General features: G+C 43.5%; 1 protein-coding gene across 5 annotated transcripts in view; it reads left to right on the top strand.

The window, feature by feature from the left end:
• The window catches only part of Vezt (vezatin, adherens junctions transmembrane protein), a 48,755-nt gene extending 46,206 nt beyond the window's left edge, over positions 1-2,549 (top strand). For 3 of the 5 annotated variants that reach the window (XM_075954056.1, XM_075954057.1, XM_075954060.1), the window contains exon 12: positions 1,551-2,549. In XM_075954056.1, the coding sequence (XP_075810171.1) occupies positions 1,551-2,068 (518 nt within the window). In that variant the 3' untranslated portion in view covers positions 2,069-2,549. Of the gene's footprint in view, positions 1-598 lie in introns of all 5 variants that reach the window. The other 2 variants (XM_075954058.1, XM_075954059.1) reach the window with 1 other exon arrangement.
• Positions 2,550-26,705: the final 24,156 nt, after the last annotated feature.

Below are 26,705 nucleotides of genomic sequence, written 5' to 3' on the forward strand. Positions count from 1 at the left end.
GACATGGCCAGTTTCTGTGTTCAGGGTTTTCAGTCTCTAAATTTCAGTCCTTTTTTTCTAGCTTTTATTCTCCAACAGTATTCAGTCAGCAAACTTTGCTACAAGTTGTTACCGAGTACCTGTCAGACCCCGACACTATTTACTGCTGTGTGTAGCACATAGATCAGCAGACAAAACATATCTACTCTTCTAGAGACTTCCATTCGGACACTGTCCTCAGCTGACCCTTCCCTCCACATACTCTGCCTCCCGCATTCAGTTAGCAGCCATCATGGCTTGAAACATGGTCCACTTGTGAAGACCTAGCCGACTAATGAACAAGAGTGTGCAGAAATGCTGGGGATAGTATTACCTATACGCTTGTGTCTTTTGTGACTGCCAGTGTTTCCTTCATAGTATTTAGCTGTAAAATGACATTGTGGGCAGATGAGAGAAATGTGTCTCATTTACAGAAACAAGCGTCTGATTCCATTTGTATTTGAAAAGCAATAATGCTGTATAGTCGGTGAAAATAAGTAAACTCTACTGATGCCAGAAAATGCCTTCCCACGGAAAGTTTCAGTGTGTCTTCCAGAGTTGTTCTCATCTCTGCCTACAGGGGTAAAGTCCGAATGGAGTTAGAGAGGGAAAGCCTGCTCTGGAACCTGCTGTGGCCATGTGTCTGTTGCTGCTGCCTCCCTAGTGGAGTGACTGCAGCGTAGGGATGTTTCTTGGAAATGGACACGTTTTACACAAGTGCTTTTTAAACATACGCCAGATCTTCAGGATGCACTTTTTCCTTCCGCCATGCTTCATAATAGATTGTATCGTACTAACCCTCGTGCTGGGAGAGACTGCCTAGCCAGCAACCCACTGCCTACTAACACCAAGAGGGGCTAACTAAACTTTCATTTTTCTTGCAAGGACAACGTCTACTGTATGGATCTACATGATATTTATGTATTATACTTTGGTAGTTGATCTTGAATGCAGATTTATTTCATCTGTGTTCTCCGTAGCACAACGAAATGTAGACCACTTCCCTTCAGGTTCTGTTAGGTGGCGGACAAGTAAGTTGGATTCTCTGTTACACTTTCCCATGCTGTTTACCTTGTGGACATACGTGTGATGAAGCTGCTGTTGTCTGGGTCACGCTAGGCTTTCTATCTGTGTGGCGAAAACCACACGGTGTACCCCTTTAATAACAGTGTCCCCAAGCTTTAGTGTACATCAGAATCAAGTGGGCGGCTTGTAAACTTGCCCGCCCCGGCCCGTGTCCAGATCCCTGCCTGTGATCAGACTCTAGGGTCTGTTTCCAGCAGCTTCCTCCAGGATAGATGGGCCTGCTGATTCCAGGGCCGTGCTTGGAGGACCACTGCCTTTGTCTCATTTTATGTCATGACATTCCCCATTTTACAGCCTTACATTTATTTTGCTAGAAAGTTTTATTGAACATTTATTTATTTATTGTTCCTTTTTAAAAAGTTACTGGGAGTTTAAAGTCATTGGGTCCTTAGTTATTTTTGTTGTTTTTTTCTTTTCTTTTCTTTTCCTCTTTTTGTTCTTTGAAGCTGTGTTGAAATCCTTGTCTCCTGTAGACCCAGTGGAATCTGTAAGTAATTCAGAAACACCCATGCATTCAGAGACAGGAAAAGTCAATAGGAATGGTACTGAAGAGGAAGGTAGTGAGCCCTCTCCACGTGACCCTGAAGGAAACAGGACTGAGTTTGTATGTGACAGTCCTCCAGAGGATGAAAACAAAGACACGTGTGGAAATGAAGCCTTCCCCCGAGGAGCTGAAGAAAGAATGTTCTACCAGTGTGAGAGCGAGGCCGAGTCTCCCCAGGCTGCTGCTGCTGCTGCTGCTGGGGCCGCTGCCCCTCCAACTCCCAGGGACTCGCTCCAGCTCTCCATTAAGCAGAGGCTGGCCCGACTACAGTTGTCACCAGAATTCACCTTCACCGCCGGCCTGGCTGCAGAGGTGGCTGCCAGGTCTCTGTCGTTCACCACCATGCAGGAACAGACTTTCGGCGATGAGGAGGAGGAACCAACAGTTGAAGGAAGTGAAAACGAGGTGGGAGAGAAATAAAGACAGAGATGAAGTGATCTCTGGTCGGCCCTCCTACAAGTGTTTTAGCTTCAAGACTGGAAGGGAATGTGTGTTTACTCTATATAAAGCTAAGTCGTTGATTTACAGGGTAAGCACTGCTTTGAAACCTGACCTGAAATTAGCAGACACCTGTATAGGCAGGTCTTTTAAGGATAGGAGAGGGAGGTAAGGGCATTTTTGAATAGACTGCTGTTTTATTTATGGCACGACTGATAATCTAGGCAATTCTTTAAGTATTTTAATAGGAAATGAACTTATCATTTTTTTGCCAAAATTTGCTGCCATAAGGGTAACTGAGATGATTCTTCTCTTGCAGAGCATTAGAACGAGCTCTTTCTGCTGTGTCCTTGCAGTGTGTAACTGCAGCGATCATGTTAATATGTTGTTCGTATTTTATTTTGTTTATACCACTCCTAAAACAAAGATACAGGTTCTGAATAAAAATATTTAATTCCTACAATTGATGTGTTCTGGGGTTTGGAACTTTAAAGCAGTTTCAAAGGTGTTTGGGCTGTGGCATATTTCATGTTTCCTTATTTTCATATGTGTGCTCATTTTAAGGTGTCATACACCTTCAAAAGGGAAATACTGTGCCATTTTAAGAAACACCCTTGTAGTTTTTGTTGTTGTTGTTGTTGTTGTTGTGGGTCCCTGTTGCAGCTCAAAGAAACGATGTCAAAGAAACGTCCCTACATCAAAGGCCCCTCTCCAGCCCCGCAGAAAGCTCCTTCTCTCGTTTACTTGGAGACAACTGTGCCTCTGCTTCCGTAGGTCATGGCACTGTTTTCCAGCCTGGCCTATCTTACTAAGACTCAGGAAACACGTCAGCTTTCTTGGAAAGCGTCCTTGTCCCTTTGTATTTCGTGGTGAATCCATTTTACAGCGATGCTGTCCACATTCCAGTCTCGTCTGCTTAGATTGTGTTCTCGGCAATATTTTTGGGAACATTCTGTCACTGGAACCTGTCGTTGCTGTGTACTTACCGAGTTCGCAGACATGATTTGGGAGGACTGTAAGAAAAACTAAATTTATGCTGCTGTTCTAGGAGGAATTCCTGTAACTTACTGTCTGCTTTTAGTGAGGAAATTTACTTATGTTTGTCTCACTGTTTTAGCTTTCGTAACTGTGTTTTACCCTGAGGAAAATCTTCTACTTTATATGAATAGGCTTTGGACTGTTAGTGATTTTGCATCTTTCTGATAATTAGCACTACTAACATGTCAGGAGCAGTACCTTCAGTTGGACAAGGAAATAGCTAAATCTCAAGAAAAAGGAAGCCTCCTGTGTTGTAACTGACTTCTGTATTCCTAAATAACAGTCTTACTTTCTGACTTAAATTATTGTTTCCAATTCCCTAGTTAAAGAAGTTATTAGGGAAATTTTGTTAAGAATTCTTTTAATTTATAACACAGGGAAAATTGGAGTTTAATCATTTTAATTCTTTTAGTCTGTTTTGAGTCAGTCACACCAGTTTAACAGAAACCTGTTCACACTATTTTATCAGTGTTCTGTTCCCTGGGCTGATGCTTTCAGACTCTGAAATATGAAGTTTAATCAGAATTCCCAATCTTCCAGGCTCATCTGTTTTGTTCACAGGCTCTTATTTAGTTTCATACAAACTGCTTTCTGAAGTCATGATGAAGGACATTGTGATGTTAAGTGAAATTCTTTTTAGATAATAGTTTTCATATTTCTTTCATCATTTAAAATATTTCCAACATAAAGCTCTTTTTTCTCTGTGAAATTTTCTTGAGTAATTTTCTCTTATAACATTCTGAATTGGTGTTCCTTGGTTGTTTTAGTGGGCACCTGGGTCATAATGAACCAGAAGTACTGTTTTTAGTGCAGACTTTAAGCCATGCTCTCTGTGATTCTTGGATGCTTTGATATGAGACCGAGGTACTGTTTATGCCCAATAAAGTCTAAGATCCTTCTTAGGTACTTCTTGCCACGAGTTCATTTTGTGTGTGGACAGGCTGATGGGGTACAAGTGGACGCCCTTACGTGTGTTTTCCTAAGGCTACCTCGCTTTTTCTTGACTGGGTTTAATAGCTGTCTTTCGATGAACAGAAGAGCCTTGTGGGAAAAAAAAAACAAAACATTTTTTGGCAGATAACTTATAATTGTGTTTTCCAAATTTTACAGCATGATTAATCTTGTTGGGAATCGTATTCTGACAGCTTCTAGTACAGAAATTGCCAAGGTTTGTTTTATCAGAACTAACCTAGAACTCAGAGGGAAACTGCATGCCATTTAGGTCACTCGTGAAAACCAAATGTTTACCCTGTGTGTCTACAGATGGAACGTCAGGACAGTAAGTGATCCGGGTCCGTCGCCATGCCCCAAAGCCTTTTTCTCTGATGTCTGGCAGATCTGGGGCCAGACTGTTGTTTCATTTGCAATCCTCGGCTATTTTTCTTTATCCCTTGCAAGCCTTGTCTGTTATCTAAGGCCCTTGTTAAAGCTAACTGTAGTCGCAGCATCCGGGTCCATTTCATTAGGACCTGATGATGAGCAAGTCAGGAAAAAGACACACATGTAAAGCAAATTGATAAGAATGGGTAAGAATCTAGATTTCAGAGCATGGCCTGACTCATGCTTGTAATGCCAGCACTCCAGGTGCACATTCAGGGGGACCACTGGATGCACAGTGAGAACCAGAGAGAGAGAGAGAGAGCAAGCAGAGGCCAGGAGAGAGAGGGAGGGAGGGAGGGAACGAGTGCAAGGGCCAGGCTTTACTGCAGAAAGCAGCTGGAGTCTGAATCCCAGGCTTTTCGTACATGGGACATAAGTACACAGGATCATGTTGGGAAAGTTTTCTCAAGTTCTCCTAATTGCTAAATGATATTTCTGATTTCTTAGAGATTTAAAAAGAAATAATGCTTTTCAGACTGAAGAGTAAGATCTGGTTACAAATATATATCTCAGTTTACTAAAATAGTAATATCCTGATTCATATAATAAAAGTCACAGTGCTTGAATATTAAGCATAGGAAAAGTCAACTTCTGGTGCATTTAAAAAGCTATAGCTTGACTGAGTATTGATTAGAAATGGCTCGAGATCTCATTTTCACTCCACTGTTTTCTTACCATGTAAAACAGGAATCACGTTTCATGCTGCTAAATGAACAGAAATAATATGGGGAGCCACTGGTTGGCTTATCGTAGTATATCGTTCTTATGCCCAACTAGAACAAGGATATAAGAACCAGACACTGGAGGCTGAAGTGTAACGTAGCTGAGCCTGGTTGAGCTAAAGCGAGTAACAAAGCTTGAACAACAACCAGACCGAGCATAAGGGTTGATTTTGTTTCTCACATCTGTTTATAGGGACATGTCTGTGCTCTCTATGCTTAGATTAAAAAGCACAGGCGGTAAGAGACGGCAAAATGCCTGGTCCCGCGACCATCCAGTGTCCTCATCAGCGGTGACTAACTTGAGTCCCTTCATCTTTCAGGGAATGGAAGCAAATCCATTTAATCCCCGAACTTAACAGTCTACTAAGGGGACCTACTTTGTACTTCTCTCCCTTAATTCTAGCTTGTACAGGAAATAGTTTAACCTTTTCTTTGAGAATACCAGTTGCTCTGGTGGAAAATAAACACATCCACTCCCGGGGACAACGGAGACATAAAATGCCAAGCACCCCTTTGCTGCCTAATCTCACACTGCTTGCTTTTTCAGCTGTGTCTGTTCTCTCCACAGTTTCTCTCTCTTCCCCTATAATCAGCTGTCACTTTTGCCGCTGTGTTGTGTGCCTGCCTCCTGCAGTAGGCCCTTAATTTGCTGCTTATAAGCTGCTGTGGACTGAGAAACCAGATTGCCAAGCTTGCTAGAACAGTGTCTAAACCAAGAGTAAGTAGACTGGAAAAGGCTGAGAGCTTTTCTGTCGGTCACGTGCATGCGTGTGTCATGCGTGTTTGGCTGCCCATCATTCCTGTGTGTGCATTTCGTGTCTTACTGAAAAATTGCTAAAAATAATTTGCTCGAAAATACGATTGCCATATATTTGAAATATTAATTTGGTGTTTATGTGCTGATGTTCTAGGACCCCTCACTAATGAATTCAACTGCAAAAGAAAAAATTGTCTATCGTCTTTGTGTATCATTGTCTGTATTTCAGAAAATGCTAGTCGTCTGTTCTCGTTCATCAGTCTTCATTCAGCCCACAGGTTTAAAGTTCGTGTCATTATCGTGAACCCTGCACAGTAGTTCCTGGCTTGAAATGAAACATGACTCCTGGAGTAAGAGTTGGCTAGGGACAGGGGGTGAATCATTCAGACAGCCCAGCTCTCTAACAATATATGACATACACCTTAATCTTTCTACTACTGAGCTGGGAAGATGGCTCAGCGGGTAAAGCCCTTCTGCACAAGCATGACATAGAGAACCTTCATTCAGATTCCCAGGGTGCATCTGTAACCCCAGCCCAGGGGGTTGGAGTCAGTGGTTTAGGGAAACACTCAACATCAATCCCTGGCTTGCTTAGCACGCGTGCACACACACATACACAAATATGTGTACACACCCCCTCATATATACGTGTACACACAACCATGTATACACAAATACACAAAATTGTTTTTATTATTATCATTATTATTGTTTTTTGTAGCCTTAGCTGTCCTGGAACTCACTATGTAGACAAGGCTGGCCTTGAGATCTGCCTGTCTCTGCCTGCCAAGAGCTAGGATTAAGACATGCACCACAACATCTGGCTCAAAGTGATGGTTATTAACATTGGCTATTGTACTCTGATACACTGAACACTGAGAACTTATTAACATTGGCTATTGTACTCTGTAGTGATAGGAGCAGCGGGGCTGCGTCCCCGGCACCCGGCCGCCTGCACGGCTAGCTTTACCCGAAATAATTACACGGAAACTGTATTCTTTTAAACACTGCTTGGCCCTTTAGCTCTAGCCCTTACTGGCTAATTCTGATATACCAATCAACCCATCTCTAATAATCTGTGAGCACCAGTCTTACCGGGAAGATTCTAGCCTACGTCCATCCTGGATCAGAGCTTCATCACGTGTGTCTGCCCGGGAGCGGGGCATGGCGTCTCTTCTGAGGCGTATGCTCCCAAGAGGAGAGCTGTCGAGTCTGAGCTCACTTCCTCTTCCTCCCAGCATTCTATTCTGTTTTCTCCACCCACCTGTGTTCTAACCTATGAGGGCCAGCCAAGCAGTTTCTTTATTTTTTTAACCAATGACCTTCCTCCATCAATACTCCGATACACTAAACACTGAGAACTTATTAACATTAGCTATTAAACTCCGATACACTAAACACTGAGAACTTATTAACATTGGCTATTATACTCTGATACACTGAACACTGAGAACTTATTAACATTGGCTGTTATACTCCGATACACTAAACACTGAGAACTTATTAACATTGGCTATTATACTCCGATACACTAAACACTGAGAACTTATTAACATTGGCTATTATACTCCGATACACTAAACACTGAAAACTGTCCCTTTTTAAGCTCCATTTGGCTGAGCTTTAGTTATCATGGGTTTGGTTTTGATAGTTACTCCCAGTCCTGCATTTATGTTTTCGTTTACTTGAGTGTGCTGGAATTAGCAGATCTTCTCCACAGTCATGTTTCTTATACCTGCTCTGAACACTAGATGGCTCTGCTAGTTAAACTGTAAGAGCAAATAGAGGCAGACTGAAAAGACCTACTGCTTAAGTTCATCGCCTCCTCTGACCTATTAGATTGCAGTCTTTGATCTAGTTAAATTATTTGGTTAAATATCTGCTCTCAAAATAGACTTGCAACTACACAGAAATATCCATTTTTTTTTCAACATTTTGCCTTCTCTACAGTTGGTTCTATGTTGTAATTCTTTGGCGGCAATTAAAACCAATCCATTGGAGTTAGCATTGTCGTTTATATTTTCTGTTTGAATTGGATACCACATGCTGTTACGAATTTCTTTGACTGCTTTTTAAAGAGAAATGCATCTTCATTTCCAGTAAGCCTGGAAAACAAGAAAACATTAATTATTGATAATATCTGAAAAGTAGTGGGCTTGTAGACTCTAGGCCACAAAAACTTTATTCTTTAAAATGCTAGGTTTTTAAGCAGCACCTTTGCTTTCTTTCATTCAGCTGAAGGAAGTGTACAATGAAAGTTTCCCATGACTTACCAGTGTTGGGGCTAAGGCCAATAACTGAGTGACAGAATTTCCACTGTCTCAGTAGCTAACGTGCCTAAACTAGCCTTTAATGTATAAAATGAGCAAGATGACTCTCTCTCAAATGAAAAAAGAATGTAACATCTTCAAGTAGAAATAGAGTTTGCAGAGAACTGCTCTCCTAGTTCCATTTCATTGTGCCACTGATGTACTATGCTTGGGACTTGTGTCTTCATCATGCACAGGCCTTATGTTACCCATGTTAAGGAAGGGAGTTAGGATATAGTAATTGTAAAAAGAATGTCCATACCAGTTTCTTGTGTTGACGCTATTGTAGAAGACAGAGTGATGCTAGACATGATTGGCACTTCTCTTTCAGTGAGCTGTTAGAGCAGCACAGTTCTACTCAGTCCAGTTGCTGTAGACCAAAGAGAAGGAGTTCATATCAGGGCTCACTTATTCAAAATTTAGCAGAATCAGAAAGAACTGACATCTTTAATTGTTTAATAAGTGCAGGTGTGATGGCGCACATCTTTAATCCCAGCACTCCGGAGACAGAGGCAGGTGGATCTCTCTGAGCTCGAGGCCAGCCTGGTCTACATAGTGAGTTCCATGCCAGCCAAGGTTATATAGCAATGATTCACATGGGGTCTTTAAAATGTAGTACATTGGTATCCACGTCAGTCTGTCAGCAGTGACATTAGTTTTGCCCCTGTGTACTGAAAGTCACTTAGCACGTGTGTTGCAGAAGTAGAAATGGTGTTTAGGATGTGTATACTTCTGGACTATGCAAGCTTAAAAATGAGACTCTGTAGGTGTGGTTCTACATAGATATATTTGTTCCTATTTCTTAAGAGTTTCTTAAAATAGGTAATGATATTGTTTTAGGCCATAGACTTTTCAGTTTTATAACATCCCCTAAAGATTGACTACATACGAATAAGCTTATTGTTGAATATTTCTTCCGAAACTAGAGTGTCATGTGTAAGTTCACTCCTTTATAATGGCCTCAACAACGCCATAGCCCTCTTTTCCTTCCCAGTTAAATGGTTAAACAGACTCGGTCTCTAATCTATGTTCTGCCCATCTCGCTACTAGTCTATACCTTCTGTTCAATACTGTGACTCAACCCGTGCTTACTTAGGCACAGTACTAGCGTGTGACAATGTATGGAAGGCTCCAAGAATGTCCCTCCTGTCCCTTAAAGCTTGCTGTGTAGCCCTGATACAGCCCTGAAGGCCCACATGGGTGAGAAGCCCAGAAGCCCCTTCAAGCTGAAAGCACTCCCAAGGAGTTTGGTTTTGTTTGGGTTTGTTCTAGGTATGGTCCCAGGGATCCCAGATCAAACCAGGCCCCTGGGCCTATCCTAGAACCAACCTAAACCCGCGCATCATTCCCGGACCATCCAGAGTGTGAAGACGGAAGAGAACCGAGGCTGACCACATCCTGTACGCACCAAGATGCATTTTTACCCATGTACCTATTGTTTAGCAAGTATTGGCTGGTTAATCTATCTGAAATCAAGGTGACAACATAAAGTCTCCCCAGACTAATGAATATTACAGTGCTCCCCATAGTAGAAATTCTGTGTGGTGGTGGTTATTAATTGTCAGTGAGGAGGACTGTCCTTGTGCTTTTTGTCCTCAGATAAAATAGGTTGAAATGTCTATTTTAAGAAGCAGCAACTGAGCCACAAAGCAGCCTCTTCCCAAAAGGAGTGAAATTTGTCTCCTCCGCTGCTTTCAGTCATGTTGTATCAGTCTCCTTCGACCGTGTGGTTAGTCACACTTTCTGAAGGGCGTCAGTCTCTACCTTTCGGTCCTAATGTAAGTGATTTTACCTCCCTCAGAAGCTAGTATCTTCTCCCAGTCACTGCCTGCCGCACATCAGAGCCCACTTTAGGAGTTGTCTGTGGTTCGTGATAGCAAGGTAAGGTGGGTCATTAGAAGTGGGGTAAGCCCTCTGTTTTTACATCACGATTTTACAGAAGAATGTTTTAAGAACTTGGTTTTTCTTCCTTGCTGCTCCAGATTTTTAAACCATTCTGATCTAGTAACTGTATTATATGGCCCCATAGCATAGCTGGCACTGCTGTGCTCAGCTGCGTGGGGGGGGGGGTTGTTTTTTGATTTGGAAGACAAGAATTCTGAAAAGGCATGAAGAAATGCCCACCCAAACTCAAAAATTATGGTAGGCATTAAAAATGTGTGCTTTTGATATTTAGTGTAGACTAATAAACTCTTCATATGTAAGGAACTTGAAACTGTGCTGTCCCACCAATTTTTATCACACCAGCAAATGTAGGTCACCAAGTCTCAGTTTAAAATGTGCCTGGTGCCGGGCGGTGGTGGCGCACGCCTTTAATCCCAGTACTCGGGAGGCAGAGGCAGGCGGATCGCTGTGAGTTCGAGGCCAGCCTGGTCTACAAGAGCTAGATCCAGGACAGGAACCAAAAAACTATGGAGAAACCCTGTCTCGAAAAATCCAAAATAAATAAATAAATAAATAAAATGTGCCTTGTGCCTGTTGAGGCTCACGTGAATGACTCAGGTGTGCATCGGTTCTACACCATGTTCATACCATGGACTTTTTTATTCCAAAGATTCAATGCTGTGCTTCCGTCTCGTTGTTTTCCTTATGGGTGATTTGCTTATCAGCTGTGTGTCTCGGCATTGCCTGAAAAGTCTGTGCATGCACTAGGTTGCTATGCAGTGTGTTTTGTCAGTATCTGGAGGACACTGCACTAGTTTACAGCATTTGTTATGGGCACTGAAAATAGGAAAGTATGGACTGTTTATAATGAGTTTAGGGGGTATTGTTTTGTTTTTAAACAGGGCCTCTTATCCTAGACTAGGTTCGAACTTTCTATATAGCTAAGGCTAGCCTCTAACTCCAGACTGTCCTGCTTTCACCCCCAGGCTCTGGTATTTGTAAGTATGTGCCACCAAACCCGACTGTTCTATTGTTTTTGTTGGGTAAATGTTTTGTTTTTCAACACATTTTGTAACACAGGCTGGCCTAGAACTTGTATAGATCAAGCTGACCTTGAACTTCTGGCAATCCTCCTGCCTCCACCTCTAGATTTCTGAGATTATAGATGTGTGCCACCATTCTTGGCAAGGTTTGGCTGTTTAGAAAGCTCTTCAAGTCTGCTCGGTGGTAGAACGCTGGTCTACCTACCATCTGCAGTGCAGGGCTCTGAGACCTATCTCTGACACCCTCCAACCCCCCAAAAATAGCCTTTGGAAATATTCTTTCAGATATTTTTTAGTTTTGTTTTATAGTTATTTATGCTTTATATATTAGAACTTAGAACTCAATATTTCCTACCCTAACTGAAGACTTGAAGTTATAAAATCTTGAGGGGGGTGTTTATTTTTAATTAGGATAAAACACCAAAAATTTTACCATTGTTCAATTCAGGAAATGCCTGTGCCTTTAATAAAGTATTTCCAGAACTTTTCCTTGTGCAAATCTTAAACTCTTCTATCACTTAGGTAAGGGTTTCTCTTCCTCCTGCTCCTTCCCACAGCCCTTGGCAGGCACCTGTTGTGTTTCCTGTTGTGACCTCAGTTCATCTTATTTAGCATGGGACAGAATTCCTTCTTTAGGGCTGAATAATCTACACATTGACCACATGTCGTTGGGCATCCATCTGCTGGTGGACATGGCTTTCCCCTGGGGTACTGTAAGCGATGCTGCTGTGGCTGTGTGCAGGTGTCTCCTTTCAGACACGTACCTTATCAGTCACTGTCTGTGTTCTAGCACATCCATTTGTTGTCAACTGTTTTTAAAAGTTTGCAAATGCTGTGTAACTGTTCCAGGCCTAAAACCCCTCTAATAAAATCTGAAATGCCTTGTATATTGTCGTGTGTCTCTTTTCTTCCCTGCTGTTTGCAACTCCAACCGATGACTAGAAGGAGGACGTCCTTTCTCTCTCCTGTCACTGCCTCTCTTCCTTTACAGGATTCCCCAGCGCTTGACACAGAATAGAAAAGACAGTATTGTCTGGGCTATCCTTGACACAGAATAGAAAAGACAGTATTGTCTGGGCTATCCTTGACACAGAATAGAAAAGACAGTATTGTCTGGGCTATCCTTGGAGTGATTAGCCTAACTTTTGCTTGTGAAATACCTGGTGATAATTTATCAGAGTGAAAACAGCTGCTTAAATTTAGATTATCCAGGTTTTTGTTATTATTGCAGGGTTTTTTTTTGTTTGCTCAGGGTGTTTTTGTTTGTGTGGGTGGTTGGTTGTTGTGTTTGTTTGTTGTTGAGACATTGCCTCTGTAACCCAGTTCTGGCATCAAAGTCCCAGCCGCCCTCCTACCTTAGCCTTCTTCTAACTGCTAGGATTACAGGTGTACACCACCACTGTGCCAGGCTTGAGTTTAAAATTTCCATTTTCACCATTCCTCCTGGTTACAGCAGGTTGTATCTGCCACCCTCCTGACTGAGAAGGCCTACCAGCATCAAGGAGGGTGTTAGTATCCGACGGTTCAGACCTTGCCTTGGAACATTCCTTAGAATGGCTATGTAAATAAAACGATGGATAATGAAAAAGTGGTCTTTCTTGGAACTTTTAAAAATATCAACTACTTTTCTCCAGAAAATGTTTGGTCAAGGAGAAAAAGTACTCAAAAAAGCAAGGTTTAAATCATGGTCTTGTCTGAGATTTGCTGGCTAAAAGTGTGTAATGAAAATGGGCGGTGGTGGCGCACACCTTTAATCCCAGCACTCAGGAGGCAGAGGCAGGCTGATCTCTGTGAGTTCAAGTCTAGCCTGATATACAGAGCAAGTTCCAGGGCAGCCAGGGCTACACAGAGAAACCCTGTCTTGAAAAAACAAAAAGACAAATAAACAAACTAGATCTCACTGGGCCCCGAGACGTGGCTCAGTGGTTAAGGCTCTGACTGATCCAGAGGATCCAGCTTTGTCCCCAGTGCCTGCATGGCAGCTCACAGTCTTCTGGAACTCGAGTTCCAGGGGCGTCTGATGCCCTCTTCCAGCTGCAGGAATGCACATGGTACACAGACACAGCTGCAGGCAAAACGTCCATACACACAAAATAATAACATTTGTTTTTAGAAAGTGCGAGATGACCTAAGATATGTGTGGTTACTCTACCGTATCCTGAAGTCGCTGGGTAGGAAATAGCCCATGTGATAATCCTCTCTGGTCTTCACAATTTGCTTTTGAAGGTCAGTAGCAGATGTACTGTAACCATTGAAAATAAAGTTGGCAAAGAGTAACTTTCCTCGGATGTACATCTGGAAAAAGTTAATAAAGCGTTTTCAGAATTTAAGCCCAGGAGTGGTCCTATTAATTTGAAAGAAAAACTTCAACCTCGAAGTATTCATGTTCATCCACAGAAAACAGCATACATATTCCTAGAGTCTGAGTTTGAGGTTTAAAGCTAGGAGCACAGGCTCCACAGTTGTGTCAATCAGACATTCAAAATGGTCAACCAGTATGCTAAGTTCAAAGACACGAATATGTGTCCTTAAGCATTATGACATGTTTGTTTTATTTTACAGCTAACCACTAAGACAGTACAGAGCCCTGGCGTGTGGAAGTCAGTAGATTCAAATTACAAACAAAACAAGAACTCTGCAAATTGTGTAACCATATTGAGCCACTCGTCTTTAAGAAAAAGGCACATTTGGAAATTAAACTAGACCTCTAAAAACATCTTCTGTTCCAAACATTGCTTACCTGGTTTTAGGGAGATGTGCCTGAGTGTATTTATGTGCACCAGATATGTGCAAGAGGCTATATAGGTCGAAGAGGGTGTTAGATACTCTGGGACTGGAGTTATAAGCGGTTTTGAGCCTCCATGTAGGCGCTGGGAACTGAATCTGAGTCCTCTTCAAGAGCCTAAAGTGCTCTTAACCACTGAGCCATCCCTCCAGCCGCTTCTCTAACTATTAATGAAGAGTTACGGCTTTTCAATGTCAAGCCAAACTTGTCATTCCACACTAAGGTGTAAGAGAATTAAAACTTGAGACGCAGAAAATAACTTTTAGAGACTGGGAGGATATAATTCCTCTTAAGGGTGGCAAGAGGAGAAAGTAATTAAAACTTTAAAAGTTTATTATATATAGCACAGAATTTATGGTGTTGAAAACAAAGAATGCCTCATGGCTTCAAGCACTAAGTGCCTGAAAGCCTTAAAAGTTGTAAATTCTATGGCTCCACGTTATTCCTTTCCCTTTAGAGTATATGATCTTTTCATCATGAAGGGGTGTTTTAACACAAGGTTTCCTCTATGGAAATAGAATTTTCTGGTTTATCATTTCCACAACAAAAGAATCTATTTCCTAGGTCCATCTATCTACATAACCATTACAGGATGAAATGGAGTTCTGTGTGGTTCCTGGACCCGAAATACTTTGTCTTTAGCCTTATTCTTTAACACTCATACCTGCCTATTAACCAGAAAGCATGTATTATTGCTTGAACTTAGAAGGAGAAACTATACAGGTTGCTAATAATAGGTATTATATTATTATTATTTTTATTATTACCAATAGCAAAGTTATAACAGAGAACATGTATATGAATATTTTATAAGATCTAAAACACCAAACATTGCTTCTCAGTGGTGACAAGGATGATGTTTAGCCAGCACTTCTCCCCTTGAATCTAAAACACTTTATAAAGAGGAAGTATGTATCTGTGTGTTCGAGGCCAGCCTGGTCTACAGAGAGAGTTCCAGGACAGCCATACACAGTGAGACCCTGTCTTAAAGAAGAAACAAAAAAGGATGGTGATTTCTAAAAAGTGATGAATTGACAACACTTCCTTCTTACTTGGTTTGGGTCTTGGTCTTCCGTTCTATTTTGAAGACTGCTTTCCATCCAATGTGTGTTAAGCTATTGCCTAGAGCCTAGTGATAAATGAGGAACAATGCTGCTATGCCTGATTCCTGCCAACATACCTTGATAATCATGCAGAGAAGTGTTAGACCAGGGAAACAATAAAAACCTCCAGATCATGTGATTCAGGGTCTGACCCGAGAGTTTTACATCTCTTGCATACTCTGTCACCCACTCTTACTCTTCCCGCCATTTTCTAATTGTTCCTAATAAAAACTCAAGAGTCAGATATGAGGGAGTGAAAGCTGAGACATCAGAGAAGCAGAGCAGCCAGCCACTAGAGAGGCCTTTTATCTCTACCAAATCCTCAGACCAGAAGGACAACCCTGTCCTCAGGCTGCCTTCTCAGACTGTGCCCTGACTGAGTGCTTCAGACTGCACCTCAAGCTGCATCTGTCTCCACCAAACTTCAGACTGCACTGAGCTCCTCTCCTCCGGCCTTAGAGTCCTCTCTGCCCAGCCATATCACTGCTGTCTCCACCTCCCTAGCGCTGGGATTAAAGGCATGGGATTCCCAAGTACAGAGATTAAAGGGGTGCACCACCACCACCTGGCCTCTAGTGGCTTAGCTCTGCACCCTGATCTTTAGGCAAGCTTCATTTGTTAAAACACAACAAAATGTCACTACAGCCAACTTCATGAGTGCAGGTGAGAAAGAAGTCTAGTCGACCCCAAGGGTTTGGTCCTGTGCGTCCAGTCATCATTATTGAGGTAGGGCAGCAAAATGAATTGGAGTAGATACCAGGCAACGGTTTGGGATTGGTTAGGTGACAAATATTTCTCAACCCGCAGGTGGGAATGTTGAATAGGGCAGACTGATACATGTATGAGCGTAAGTTCAGAAGGAAAACCTAAATTGGGCAATGTATACATTCTGGACAGTTAGATCTGGTAGATCTATACTGTGTGCACACCTGATCGTGCAGAGTAGGTTGTTTCTACTGGAAGTTATCCAAGCAGAAAAGCCTGCCTAACCAGTAATCATTAGTAACTCATGTGGCACCCTGGCCTTCAAGGACAGAGTGTGTCCGTTATCTGTGCATGGCTTCTGCTTGCACCCCGAGTCAGGTAACCCCAGTTTATCAGCTTCTCATCACAACTATTGTTAACCTTTTTAATACCCGAAATAAAATACTCTTATTTAAGGGGGAAAAGGATACACGAGTTGATGGCGCAGGGCTCAGAAAATAATGCCCCAAGTAAAGGCCTCTCTGGCTTTCTCTTGCCCTCTTTCCTGCTCCCCTTTTTTCAATCTGGTCAGAGGAATTTCTGGGTACAACTTTGCTGAATATTCCTCTTCATCAAGCAGGACCCACATCTTTATTCCTGGGGGGGGGGGGGGGCGGGGGTCAAACCAGATTGGCTCAATGCAGCTGTTTCTAGGGGTTTTGCGCTTGCTATAAAGTCAGAGCCCAAAAAACCAGGCATGGTGGTGTGTGCTTATAGCTCCAGAGCTGAGGAGGCAGAGGAAGGAAGCTATTCTAGGCTACTTAGTGTGTTCCTGGCCAATAGAAGAAGCATTCAAGGGGGAGGCGTGGACAGTACCTAAGGAATCACGCCCGAGGCTGTCCTCTGGCTTCCATTTCAGGCGTATGCACACATAAGCAACTGCACAAACATGCCCAACACATATGCACAGTCAATAAGAGAGCTGTAAGCGCCTGTGCCTGTGTCCTGCTCTGGTGGGCTCAGGGAATGCTGACGACTGAACCCAGCATCTTAGGCTGGCTAAACATGCACCCCACGTTTATGCTGCTGAGCTGCACCCCAGTGCTAGAACTCGCCTTTCAGGGCTCTTACTGGGTAAGCTGTTGAGAGTGAGTTACTGTTTAGCTTTTAAGCCTATTACATTTGCAAGGTTTCTTTCCACCCTTTGTCTCGTTTTCTCGAGTTCCTAGACACTCCCTATAATACCAAGCAAGAAACAGTAGAAAAAAAATACTCAAAAGAATGAAACCTGATTCCCTTTCAGTACCTTTTCCAGTATCACCCAGACTTCTATATTATTGTATAGAAGTAGAATCAAGCTTCCAAAACCATTTGGAGCTGTGCCTTTCCTTCCACAGTCTACTATGGAATGCGGATGTGCACACACGGCTACATGTGGCTTTTTATAGCATTTGCACACTGGTCTGTATTTAGGCCAATCAAATCTTATCTCACAAAGAGCACAGACTTACTGAGATGGCTGACCCAGCAAGATCTGAACTACAAGCACACCCCGTACCCTGCTTATTATATGCAAATTCTGGGGACTGAACTGGGGTTCTCAGGCTTGCAGTGCAAGCACTTTGCTGCCTGGGCCATCTTCCCAGTCCAGGAAACTCATTGCAAAAGGAAACAAACCCAAAACCTTAGAAGCAGCATCGTGGGTCATCTTCAGTCACCTTTACCACTGTCTTTTGTCCTCCCTTGGTTTCGTTTTTAATGAAGGGATTGTTCACTCCCTGACCTGTTTTCTCACATGCTGTGTTCTGTGATTTGGGTATCTTCTCCAGGAAGTCTAGGTGATTTTTGTCTCTCCTTACTGACTGCATCCCTTTACTGAAGAAGGCACTCACCGCACAGACTTTGTGAGAGAAGGAATAAAGGATGTTTAATGTGAGAGAAGACGGTTTGCTTAGAGCAGGCGACCAAGTAGCCTGGACGGTGTGCTCTGGAATTTCCCTAGGGCTCTGACCAGTCTCAGTGGCTTCCAGTAGAGCATTACCTTGGCTGTCAATGTTCTGGCCCAAGCACAGCCTTTCTACACACCTGGTGTAGCCGTCCTCCCTCATCTCATAACTCTCCTACAGCTTTATGTTTCTCTAACCCATGGCTGCATCGCACCAATAGCGATCTTCCTAATGCACAGGTATATGCTTAGGTTGCTATATGTTTAAAACCCTTCAGTACCCCTCACTGCTCCCAGATCAAGCCATGCTTCTCCCCTGTTTCTCATCTTCCAATTTGACCCCTCTCTCCCTTCTTCCTTCTCTTGATGTACAGGCTTTGCAAGATTTGGCCTCATCTCATCTTTTACAACTGTCCTTATTTTGTAGTCCAGGTCGACTTAGGCTTTGGACGTGTTATCTTTAAAGTGCTTGCTTACAGCCCCTCCAAGTGGAGAGAGGTCCACCAGGCACTTAGGTGTATGGTCCCGAGCACAAATGAGGAGGTCTGAACTGAGATAGAACACTGGGTGTCACCCAAGGAAAGAGAAGTCAGTGGGTCTGTGCATCAGAGTGAGCAAGTGGACAGTTCTTAGAGGACCAGTGCCCAGCACTGACCGATGCCAGAATCCAGGGAAGAGCTCACCTAGGAACGTCCTCTTAAGTACTTTGACATCCCCAGGAGCCAGATCCAGGTCTGGATCAAAAGGACCATTTTCCCTATTTGTGTTCTGTCTTTCCTTCCTCCCCCAACTTGTTTCTCACTGGGTTGTGGTGAAACGAAATTCTAAAACCCTGTCGTTCCTCAGTTCAACAGTACATGCGACCTATTGTTGAAGCCACTGCTTGCTGCTAAACAATCTGAGCTAGTGCATATTTGATTTGGGAAAAAAAAAGATTGGTTGTTTACACTCAAGCTAGCATAAAGTATGTATTTATATTAGCTTGAATGTAAATAACCTATCTTAAGAAAATGAGTTCCTCAGACTGTTTCCTAAGAATGGCAAGGAACGTTCTGGTGATACAGGAAGTGTTGTTTTAATGGCTCCAAAGACTGTTGACTTCCATTCTTGGTGTCATAAATATTATCACCAAGAGATTGTATTACCCACCACTAACCAACCTTGAAATAATTAATTTTGGCAGCAGTTGCTGCTCCTTCCTCCTCCTCCTCCTCCTCTACCTTCTCCTCTTCCTCTCTTTTCTCTCCTCCTCTCCTTCCTTCCTTCCTTCCTTCCTTCCTTCCTTCCTTCCTTCCTTCCTTCCTTCTTCTTTCCTTATCCTCCTCTTTCTTCATTGAGTCTGTTTTGCCCAGGCTGGTCTCAAACTCCTGGGCTAAGTCAACCTTCCCTTCTTCACCCTGAATAGCTAGAATGTTGCATCCACCAGTGTTCCAAGAAACCTCACGTTTCATTCTTCAACTTCTCTAACCCCTAACTGGTCCCTAAATTTATCTTTTCTGTCGCTTGTGTCCAGATCTTTTGTTTGAACTTCTCCCTGAAGCCCTGTCCTGAAAAAACAAAACAAAAAACAACCAAACAAAAAAACTTTACTAAATGTATTAAATTATAAACATGTTAGGTTAGCACAAATAGATTGGACCAAATGACATTAAAGAGAATGTTTTATGGACTAAAATGGTTTGGGGGTACACTTTTTTCTTGCGCATTCTATTCTAGCCTTTCAACCTGATTCAAAAGCTGCAGCACCAGCGTAAATGCTGTCACTCACCAAGCACGGTAATGCGTCGGTGTGCTATGAATTATGATTCTTTCCACTCCGTGTTGGGGAGGAGGAAGTGAAGGGGAGAGCAAACAGCAGCCCCTACAGGCCTTTTCAAAAGCTCCCTGAAGCAAGTCACCTCATTCCCTTGACATGGGGCCTGCCTGGCACTGCGATCCCCTCCTTCACAGCACACTTCCACCATTTCCACAGTCACCTGAGTCAGGGGCTTCCCAATATGTCCCACTGGGGTGTGCTTCCCCCTCAGAGACAGGGATCAATCCAGAAGAGACAGGACGATGTTAACTGTGATCTGGCGGTTTGACCACATTTCCTAATGACAGTCACGTTCCTCCTCAGAGCCCTGGGTGATGAATGACCTAGCAGACACATGCAGGCCTGGAGAATAAATCCTCCCTGACCAAGAGTGACAGCTGCCAAGGATTGTCGGCTCAGCTTCCACAGGGCTCTTTGCGAGCTTCCGGCCCTCGTTAAACTATTAGAAAAATGGAGGTTCGTTTACCGTAGACAGAGGCTCCTTCTCCCACACTTCCCACTGAAAGGTAAAACACTGATCCACTCAGCCTCGTTGCAAGAACCAAAACCGAGCTTGCGTCCACCCAACTCCACACCATCTGCCTGCAGGCTTCCCTTTTAGGGGCCTGGAGGTTTTTGGCTCAGGAACAAGGCCCATTTCTTTCCAATGGATCAACACTGTCACCCAGTGGACAGAGAGTTCAGCAGGCTGAGGCCTAAGCCTTCTCAGTATCACAGCCAGGATTTAAACAGGAGCCTGGTTGTTTCAGAGGATCATGGGTGAGTGTTCATTTCCTCTGCCGGGAACCATGCCAACTTCAGCGGGGAAGCCTTGGCTCGAGATGTCACAGGTAAATCCTAACCAAGACATGCATTTCCATTGCGCCGATTCTTTCTGTTTTGCTCCCCAATGATAGAGTCACAGAAACTCAAGCTGCAGATCAATCAATCCCCTCCACCAAGACTCCCAGAATCTAACAAGCAGACAGGAGCTAGGCCATTATCGGTGACAGCCGGGTGTGTCGAGTGACTGTCCCACCACACAGAATGACTCGCTGTTTACTTTGACAGCAGTCTGCATTTTAAAAACTGAAAATATATTTGGGGGTTAAATCTGAGGAAAAAATGATTGGCTTCCTTATAGTGAAATCAATAGAGGAACGTTCTCCATTTTCCATCCGCCTTCGATGACGGCAGGATAAACTTCTGGCCTGTCTCGTACTCCTGAGTCCCTTTCTCCTGTCTGACTGTCATTTGGCACTCACAGCAATTAGCTTGCTTTCCACACAAAGCTAAGAGGCTCTGAGCCTTCTTGCTAAGTGTGGGCTTCAGGTCACCCCTTCTCCCAGGCCGGCGCTCGGCCACACACAGCTCGTGCATTTTCTGTCGCTTTGTGCCATCCAAGGAGCAGGGCCAGAATATTACCTCATGGGAGCTCTTGCAGAGTTCTTCATTAAAAATGTTCTCTGTGTGTAGGAGACAATGTGAATTTGAATTCTGATTCTGTCTCTTGAAAGCTCTCTCTGATTCTGTCACTCGCTAGTTCCTGGATCTTGGAGGAACTGCTTAATCTGAGTCTCCCTTTCGGCCTCTTTCCATCAGGAACAGCGTCAGAATTGCATCTACCCTCTGAGTTACTGTAAGGATTTCCTTTCTCTTTCCTCCTTCCCTCCTTCCCTCTCTTTCCTCCCTTCCCCTCCCTCCCTTTCTTCCTTCCTTCACCAGGGGAAAGGCAGGGTCTTGCTGACATAACACAAATTGACCTTTAACTTGTGGTAATCCTGAGAGCTTGGATTAAAGATACACAATGCCATGCCCCAGTTACTTTGACTATTTAGACAATAAAACACACAGAAATTACTTAGCATGGCATCTGGATATAGTGTAAAACCCATGAATATTGATCGCCACTATGGTTCATCTTTTTCAGTGGAATTGACTGGATTTAGAACTGTCTATGAGCCAATGGGCATGTCTATGAGGGCATTACTGAAGAGGTTTAACTGAAGGGACAAGACCCACCTTGAATGTGGGTGCCACCACCCTATGAATAAGCAGCATTTATTTTTCTCTGCTTCCTAACCCACCAGTTGCCTCAAGATCTCCATGCCTTGTCCTGTTCACCATGATGAACCACATCCCCAGACTGAACCACAGCAAAACCTCCCAAAGTAACTGTTGTCTCATCACCGAGAACGATAAGTAATACAAGGGCAGTCCTCCTCATCTTCCTCCTCCTTCTCTTCTCCTCCTCCCTTTCCTCCTCCTCCTCCATCTTTGAGACAGGGTCTCATTATGTAGACCAGGCTAGCCTCAAACTCACAGAGATCTGCCTGCTTCTGCCTCCTAGGTGCTAGGGCTAAAAGTGTCAGCCACCATGCCTGGCTCCTTGGTGTTTCTGAAACACAGCTTTATATTATAAAGTTGTGCTTCACTTTTCTGCTCTATTGACTAGAGATGAACTTGTGAGTTTGTCTGAAATGCAGAAGGGTGAAAGACAATCCAGGCTGTGGCGTCTCATGAAAATCATCTAGAGAGGATTTTTTTATATATATTTAATGAGGAGGCTCCATTTCATTTTATTTTTCCTTTTTTCTTTTTTAAATTTCTCAAGACAGGATTGCCTTGACTATCCTGGAACTCACTCTGCAGAGTAAGCTGACCTCGATCAAACTCACCAAGACCCAACTGCCTCTGCCTCCTCCATTGTGCTAGCATAGAAGGTGTGCGCCACCATGCCTTGGTCAGATGATTGTTGCTAGAGGAGTCAAACTTAATCCATGATGACAGACAAACCAACAGGGGGATTAACGTTTGTTAGATGCCCATATTGTGCTGACCAGGCTTAATTGCTTTGCTGGATCTTTCTAGCAATCTTATGAATCCATTATCCTTTTTATCCTTTTTTTTAAAAACACAAGATAATTGTTTCATGTCTTTTATCACACAAGAAAAGTAATGTATTGCATTCCCTTAGATAGAGCTATGAACATGTGTTTATCAACCACTCCCTTTTGTACAAGATGTGGAGTAAGCTGCCTGAGGTCACACAGGCAAGTATTGGAACCCAGGTTGGAACTCAGTCTGCTTTCAAAGTTCATACTTTAGCTCACAAGGCTGTCTTACTCATGCAATTAGTCTACTCGATCTTATATATCCTAATATAAATTTTTATACCCGTATTTCCTCAGCTGTCTTATTATATAGGCTTTTAAAAAAAGATTTATTAATGGTGTATTCAGAGTTCTGCCTGCATGTATACCTCCACACCAGAAGAAGGCACCAGATTCTATTATTGATGGCTGTGAGTCACCGTGTGGTGTCTGGGAATGGAACTCAGGACCTCAGGAAGAGCAGCTGCCAGTGCTCTTAACTTCTCTGCCATCTCTCCAGCCCCCTTACATAAGCTTCTTTTTTGTTTTTTCAAGACGGGGTTTCTCTGTGTAGCTTTGGAGCCTATTCCTGGAACTCGCTCTGCAGACCAGGTTGGCCTCTAACTCACAGAGATCCTCCTGCCTCTGCCACTCTAGTGCTGGGATTAAAGGTGTGTGCCACCACAGCCCAATTTACATAAACTTCTTAAAGGCGAGAACTGACTTTAGTCACTTCAGTAATCTCCATTTCAACTCACAAGGGGGGATGATTTGACCCCTCAATTTTAAGAGGGCCTAATTTCTAACTTCATCGAAGTAGCAGTCAGAATAATCAAGCACTCAAGAAGGGCTATGCTCAGCGCTATTACAAAGATTCCGGCGGAGCTACTTCTGCTTTCTCTTTAGCCCGCTATTGGTCCTGAGTGAGCTTTGAGTCAGGCAATCCACATAGTCAGCGGGTGGCTCAGAGTTATGTATCTCACACACATACCAAAAAAATTCCCGGGGTGAGATTGTGTCTTCGAACTAGGAGTGGGCAACCAGGTTTCATAAACTTAGACGCTGATGTGACATCGTATTTGAGCAGCCGAAACGAATCCAAATGACTCTACAGGAAAAGAAAAGAGAGGAAGAGAGGTTGGCTTCGGGTTTTATTGTTGCCTGCTCTGTTTGTTTGATTGTTTTTTCTTTTTAGGTTTTATTATTTATCTATCTATCTATCTATCTATCTATCTATCTATCTATCTATCTATCTATCTATTTTGCTAGCCTCAGACTCACTACGTAGACCATGTGGCCTTGACCTCACACAGGTCTACCTGCCTCCTGAGTTCTGGAAACAAAAGCCTGCACTACCATAGTAAAACATAACCTAAAGACCTTTTGCTCCGTTCAACAGCATTCACTTCCTTAAGCCCAAAATTCTAGACTCTGCCTGCCCCTACTCCAGTAGAAATACTTGGCCACTCGCCGTGGATAGAAGGCCTGAGCCGCCACACCCGGCAGTCTGCGTGTTTTTACGTGTTTGTTATCAGGCAACCTTGAGCTTTACCCTGATTGTGTGAGCGGAGGTGAAGGAGAAGGAGAAGCCCAGATGACTGCCAATCATTCTGTAACCGGGGAGAAAAACAAACAAACAAAACAAAACAAAACAGGAAACCCTCGTGGGAAGAAAAGCCTTCTAGTTTCTCATTCAGAGAGATGAGTCTTTCTCCTGGGTTCCAGATGAGGCCCCTGGACCTGTAGCAAAGAGTGACGCACTTTCCAGAAGCTGTTCAGGAAACACAGAGGGCAGCACCCCAAAGACAACTCAGCAGAAGCAGTGAGTGCTTTGACAGGGTCCAGGTCTTTGGCTTTTGTAGGGTCAGCCCGCTCAAGAGCAAGCACAGTGCGTATGAGTCATCCCCTAAGAACAGTTCTGGGGTTAGCCTGGGAGTCAAGCAGGAGGAACCTGAACTGCATCCACAGGGAAGTTTTTTTAGCAGCGGGTCCCAACCTGGGGGCTGCATATCAGATATTTGCATCACAGTCCATAACAGTAGCAAAATCACAGTTGTGAAGTAGCAACAAAATAATGTTATGGTTGGGGGTAAAGGCAACACAAGGAACTGTATTAAAGGGTTGAAGCGCTAAGAAGGTTGAGAACCACGCCTTAGAGAAGGAAGAGGATAAGTCCCTGTAAGAAGTAGGAAAGAGGGGGCTGGAGAGATGGCTCAGTGGTTAAGAGCATTGCCTGCTCTTCCAAAGGTCCTGAGTTCAATTCCTGGCAACCACATGGTGGCTCACAACCATCTGGAATGAGGTCTGGTGCCCTCTTCTGGCCTGCAGACATACACACAGACAATAAATAAATATTTCAAAAAAAAAAAAAAAGAAGTAGGAAAGACTGGAAACAGTAAAACCAGTCAGAGCCAACAGAGGCGATGGCAAAGGCATTCTCCAATGAGCAGAAGCAGTAGGATGGAAAAGAGGGGCCATTTGTGGGAGGAGAAAGGTACAGCGATAGCCAGTAAGAATTGATGAGGTTTCTCACAAGGCTACTAAGATCAGTTGGCAGTAAGATCAGTTGGAGTAGAAAAGAGTACAGCATCCAGACTAGACTCTGCTGAGAAGAAAGATGAATTAGTGATGTCTGTCACAGACAGATTGGGAAGACATTGGAAGATGGATGGATGGATGGATTTGTGATGTCTGCCACAGACACAGAATGGAAAGATATTGGCAGATGGATGGTTGGATTAGTGATGTCTGCCACAGACACAGAATGGGAGAATATTGGCAGATGGATAGTTTTTACTATTCCTATCTTCTGGCAGAGGAAGTTGTACCTTGTGGTTTTTTTTAGAGCATACAGTGATCTTTTAGAAAAGATAAAACTAATTTATGCATACAAAGGAATAGGCATATGATTACCTTGTGCTTGGCTAGTTTAATGGATTATTTACTGGGAAGAGACGGGAAGAGAAGAGTTTTTTCAGGCCTGGAAATATTCTATATCTTCATCTGAGTGGTAATACATAGGTACTATACATAGTCCATATTACTACATGTTTTAGCCCTTTTTGTCTTGCCATAACAAAATACTTGACACTAGGTAAAGTATGTCTATTTTTTTTAAGTTGTTTATTTGGCTCATAATTGTAGGAGCTCTCTGAGGAGGGGTCTCTCCCTGACTGCCTTGCAACATGGTAGAGAAATATAGGAGAAAATGTCTGCCTGCAGAAGGAACCAAATGCATGGGGTGGTCTAATTTTACAACGACTCATTTTCACAAGAACTGTTATGGTCCCATGAGCCCTAGAAAATTCCAGAAGAAAAGCACTTACCTTTTCTAGGGACTGTGCCCTTAGGATGCAATCACCTCCACCAGGCCCTTTCTCTTTAAGTTTCTAGTACTCTTGTTGGGAGAAAAAGCATATCCAAACCAGAGCAATGCCACTAAGATTCACAACCTTTGATCTACAAATGCATTATAACGCCAGAAGACAAAGACGGGGAGCCAAAAGTCCTTCTATGATCCTCGATGTGTTTGGGGGGATGTCTTACAAGGAAACACACAAGCAAACATACCCGACATTCTGACCGTGGAACGCTCACCTGAATACAGGGCATGTTTCTGCATTTGTTCATCTCCTTGTACAGGTCGGTCACTTCTTCTATCGTCCTGTCCTCTCTCTTAGCCGAGAAGACGCAAACGACAATGATCTGATCCATGCAGGACAGCTGTTTGCCGATGAGGTAGTCGTACTCTAGGTCTGTCACTTTGGGGATGATGTGACAGCTACATCTGCATATGTCCCCATCCTCCCCACACATCATCTTCCTCAGGACCACGGGACAAGCCAGCTGGGAAGAAAACCACCAATCCTTCCTTTTAGTGAGAAGAGGAAACCTGGAAACAGAACGGTTGGGAGTCAGGTTAAAGAGCTGAAAGGGCAGAAAGTGAACCCCAAGTCACGGGTAGGTGTGTTGGTAAAGCGTTTTTTGGACAGCATCTGTCAATATGCTAAACAAACAAACAAATGTAAGCCTTTGAGCTCCGCAGGCCAAACATTACACCTAGTGGCCAGTTGCGTAAGATCGGTGTTGACTGCTCTTTAACACGTGCAGGAAGAATGCATTCAAAGCTGGTCTGCGAGACACTTGCTTTTCCTCTCTTACAGCTAGAAACAGAGGGCAGACACTTACACCAAGAAAAATGAGGTTCTAAAAGGTCAATAATAGCCAGGCGTTGGTGGCGCACGCCTTTAATCCCAGCACTCGGGAGGCAGAGGCAGGCGGATCTCTGTGAGTTCGAGGCC

The sequence above is a fragment of the Microtus pennsylvanicus genome, chromosome 20 (assembly GCF_037038515.1).
Source record: "Microtus pennsylvanicus isolate mMicPen1 chromosome 20, mMicPen1.hap1, whole genome shotgun sequence".
NCBI lineage: Eukaryota > Metazoa > Chordata > Mammalia > Rodentia > Cricetidae > Microtus > Microtus pennsylvanicus.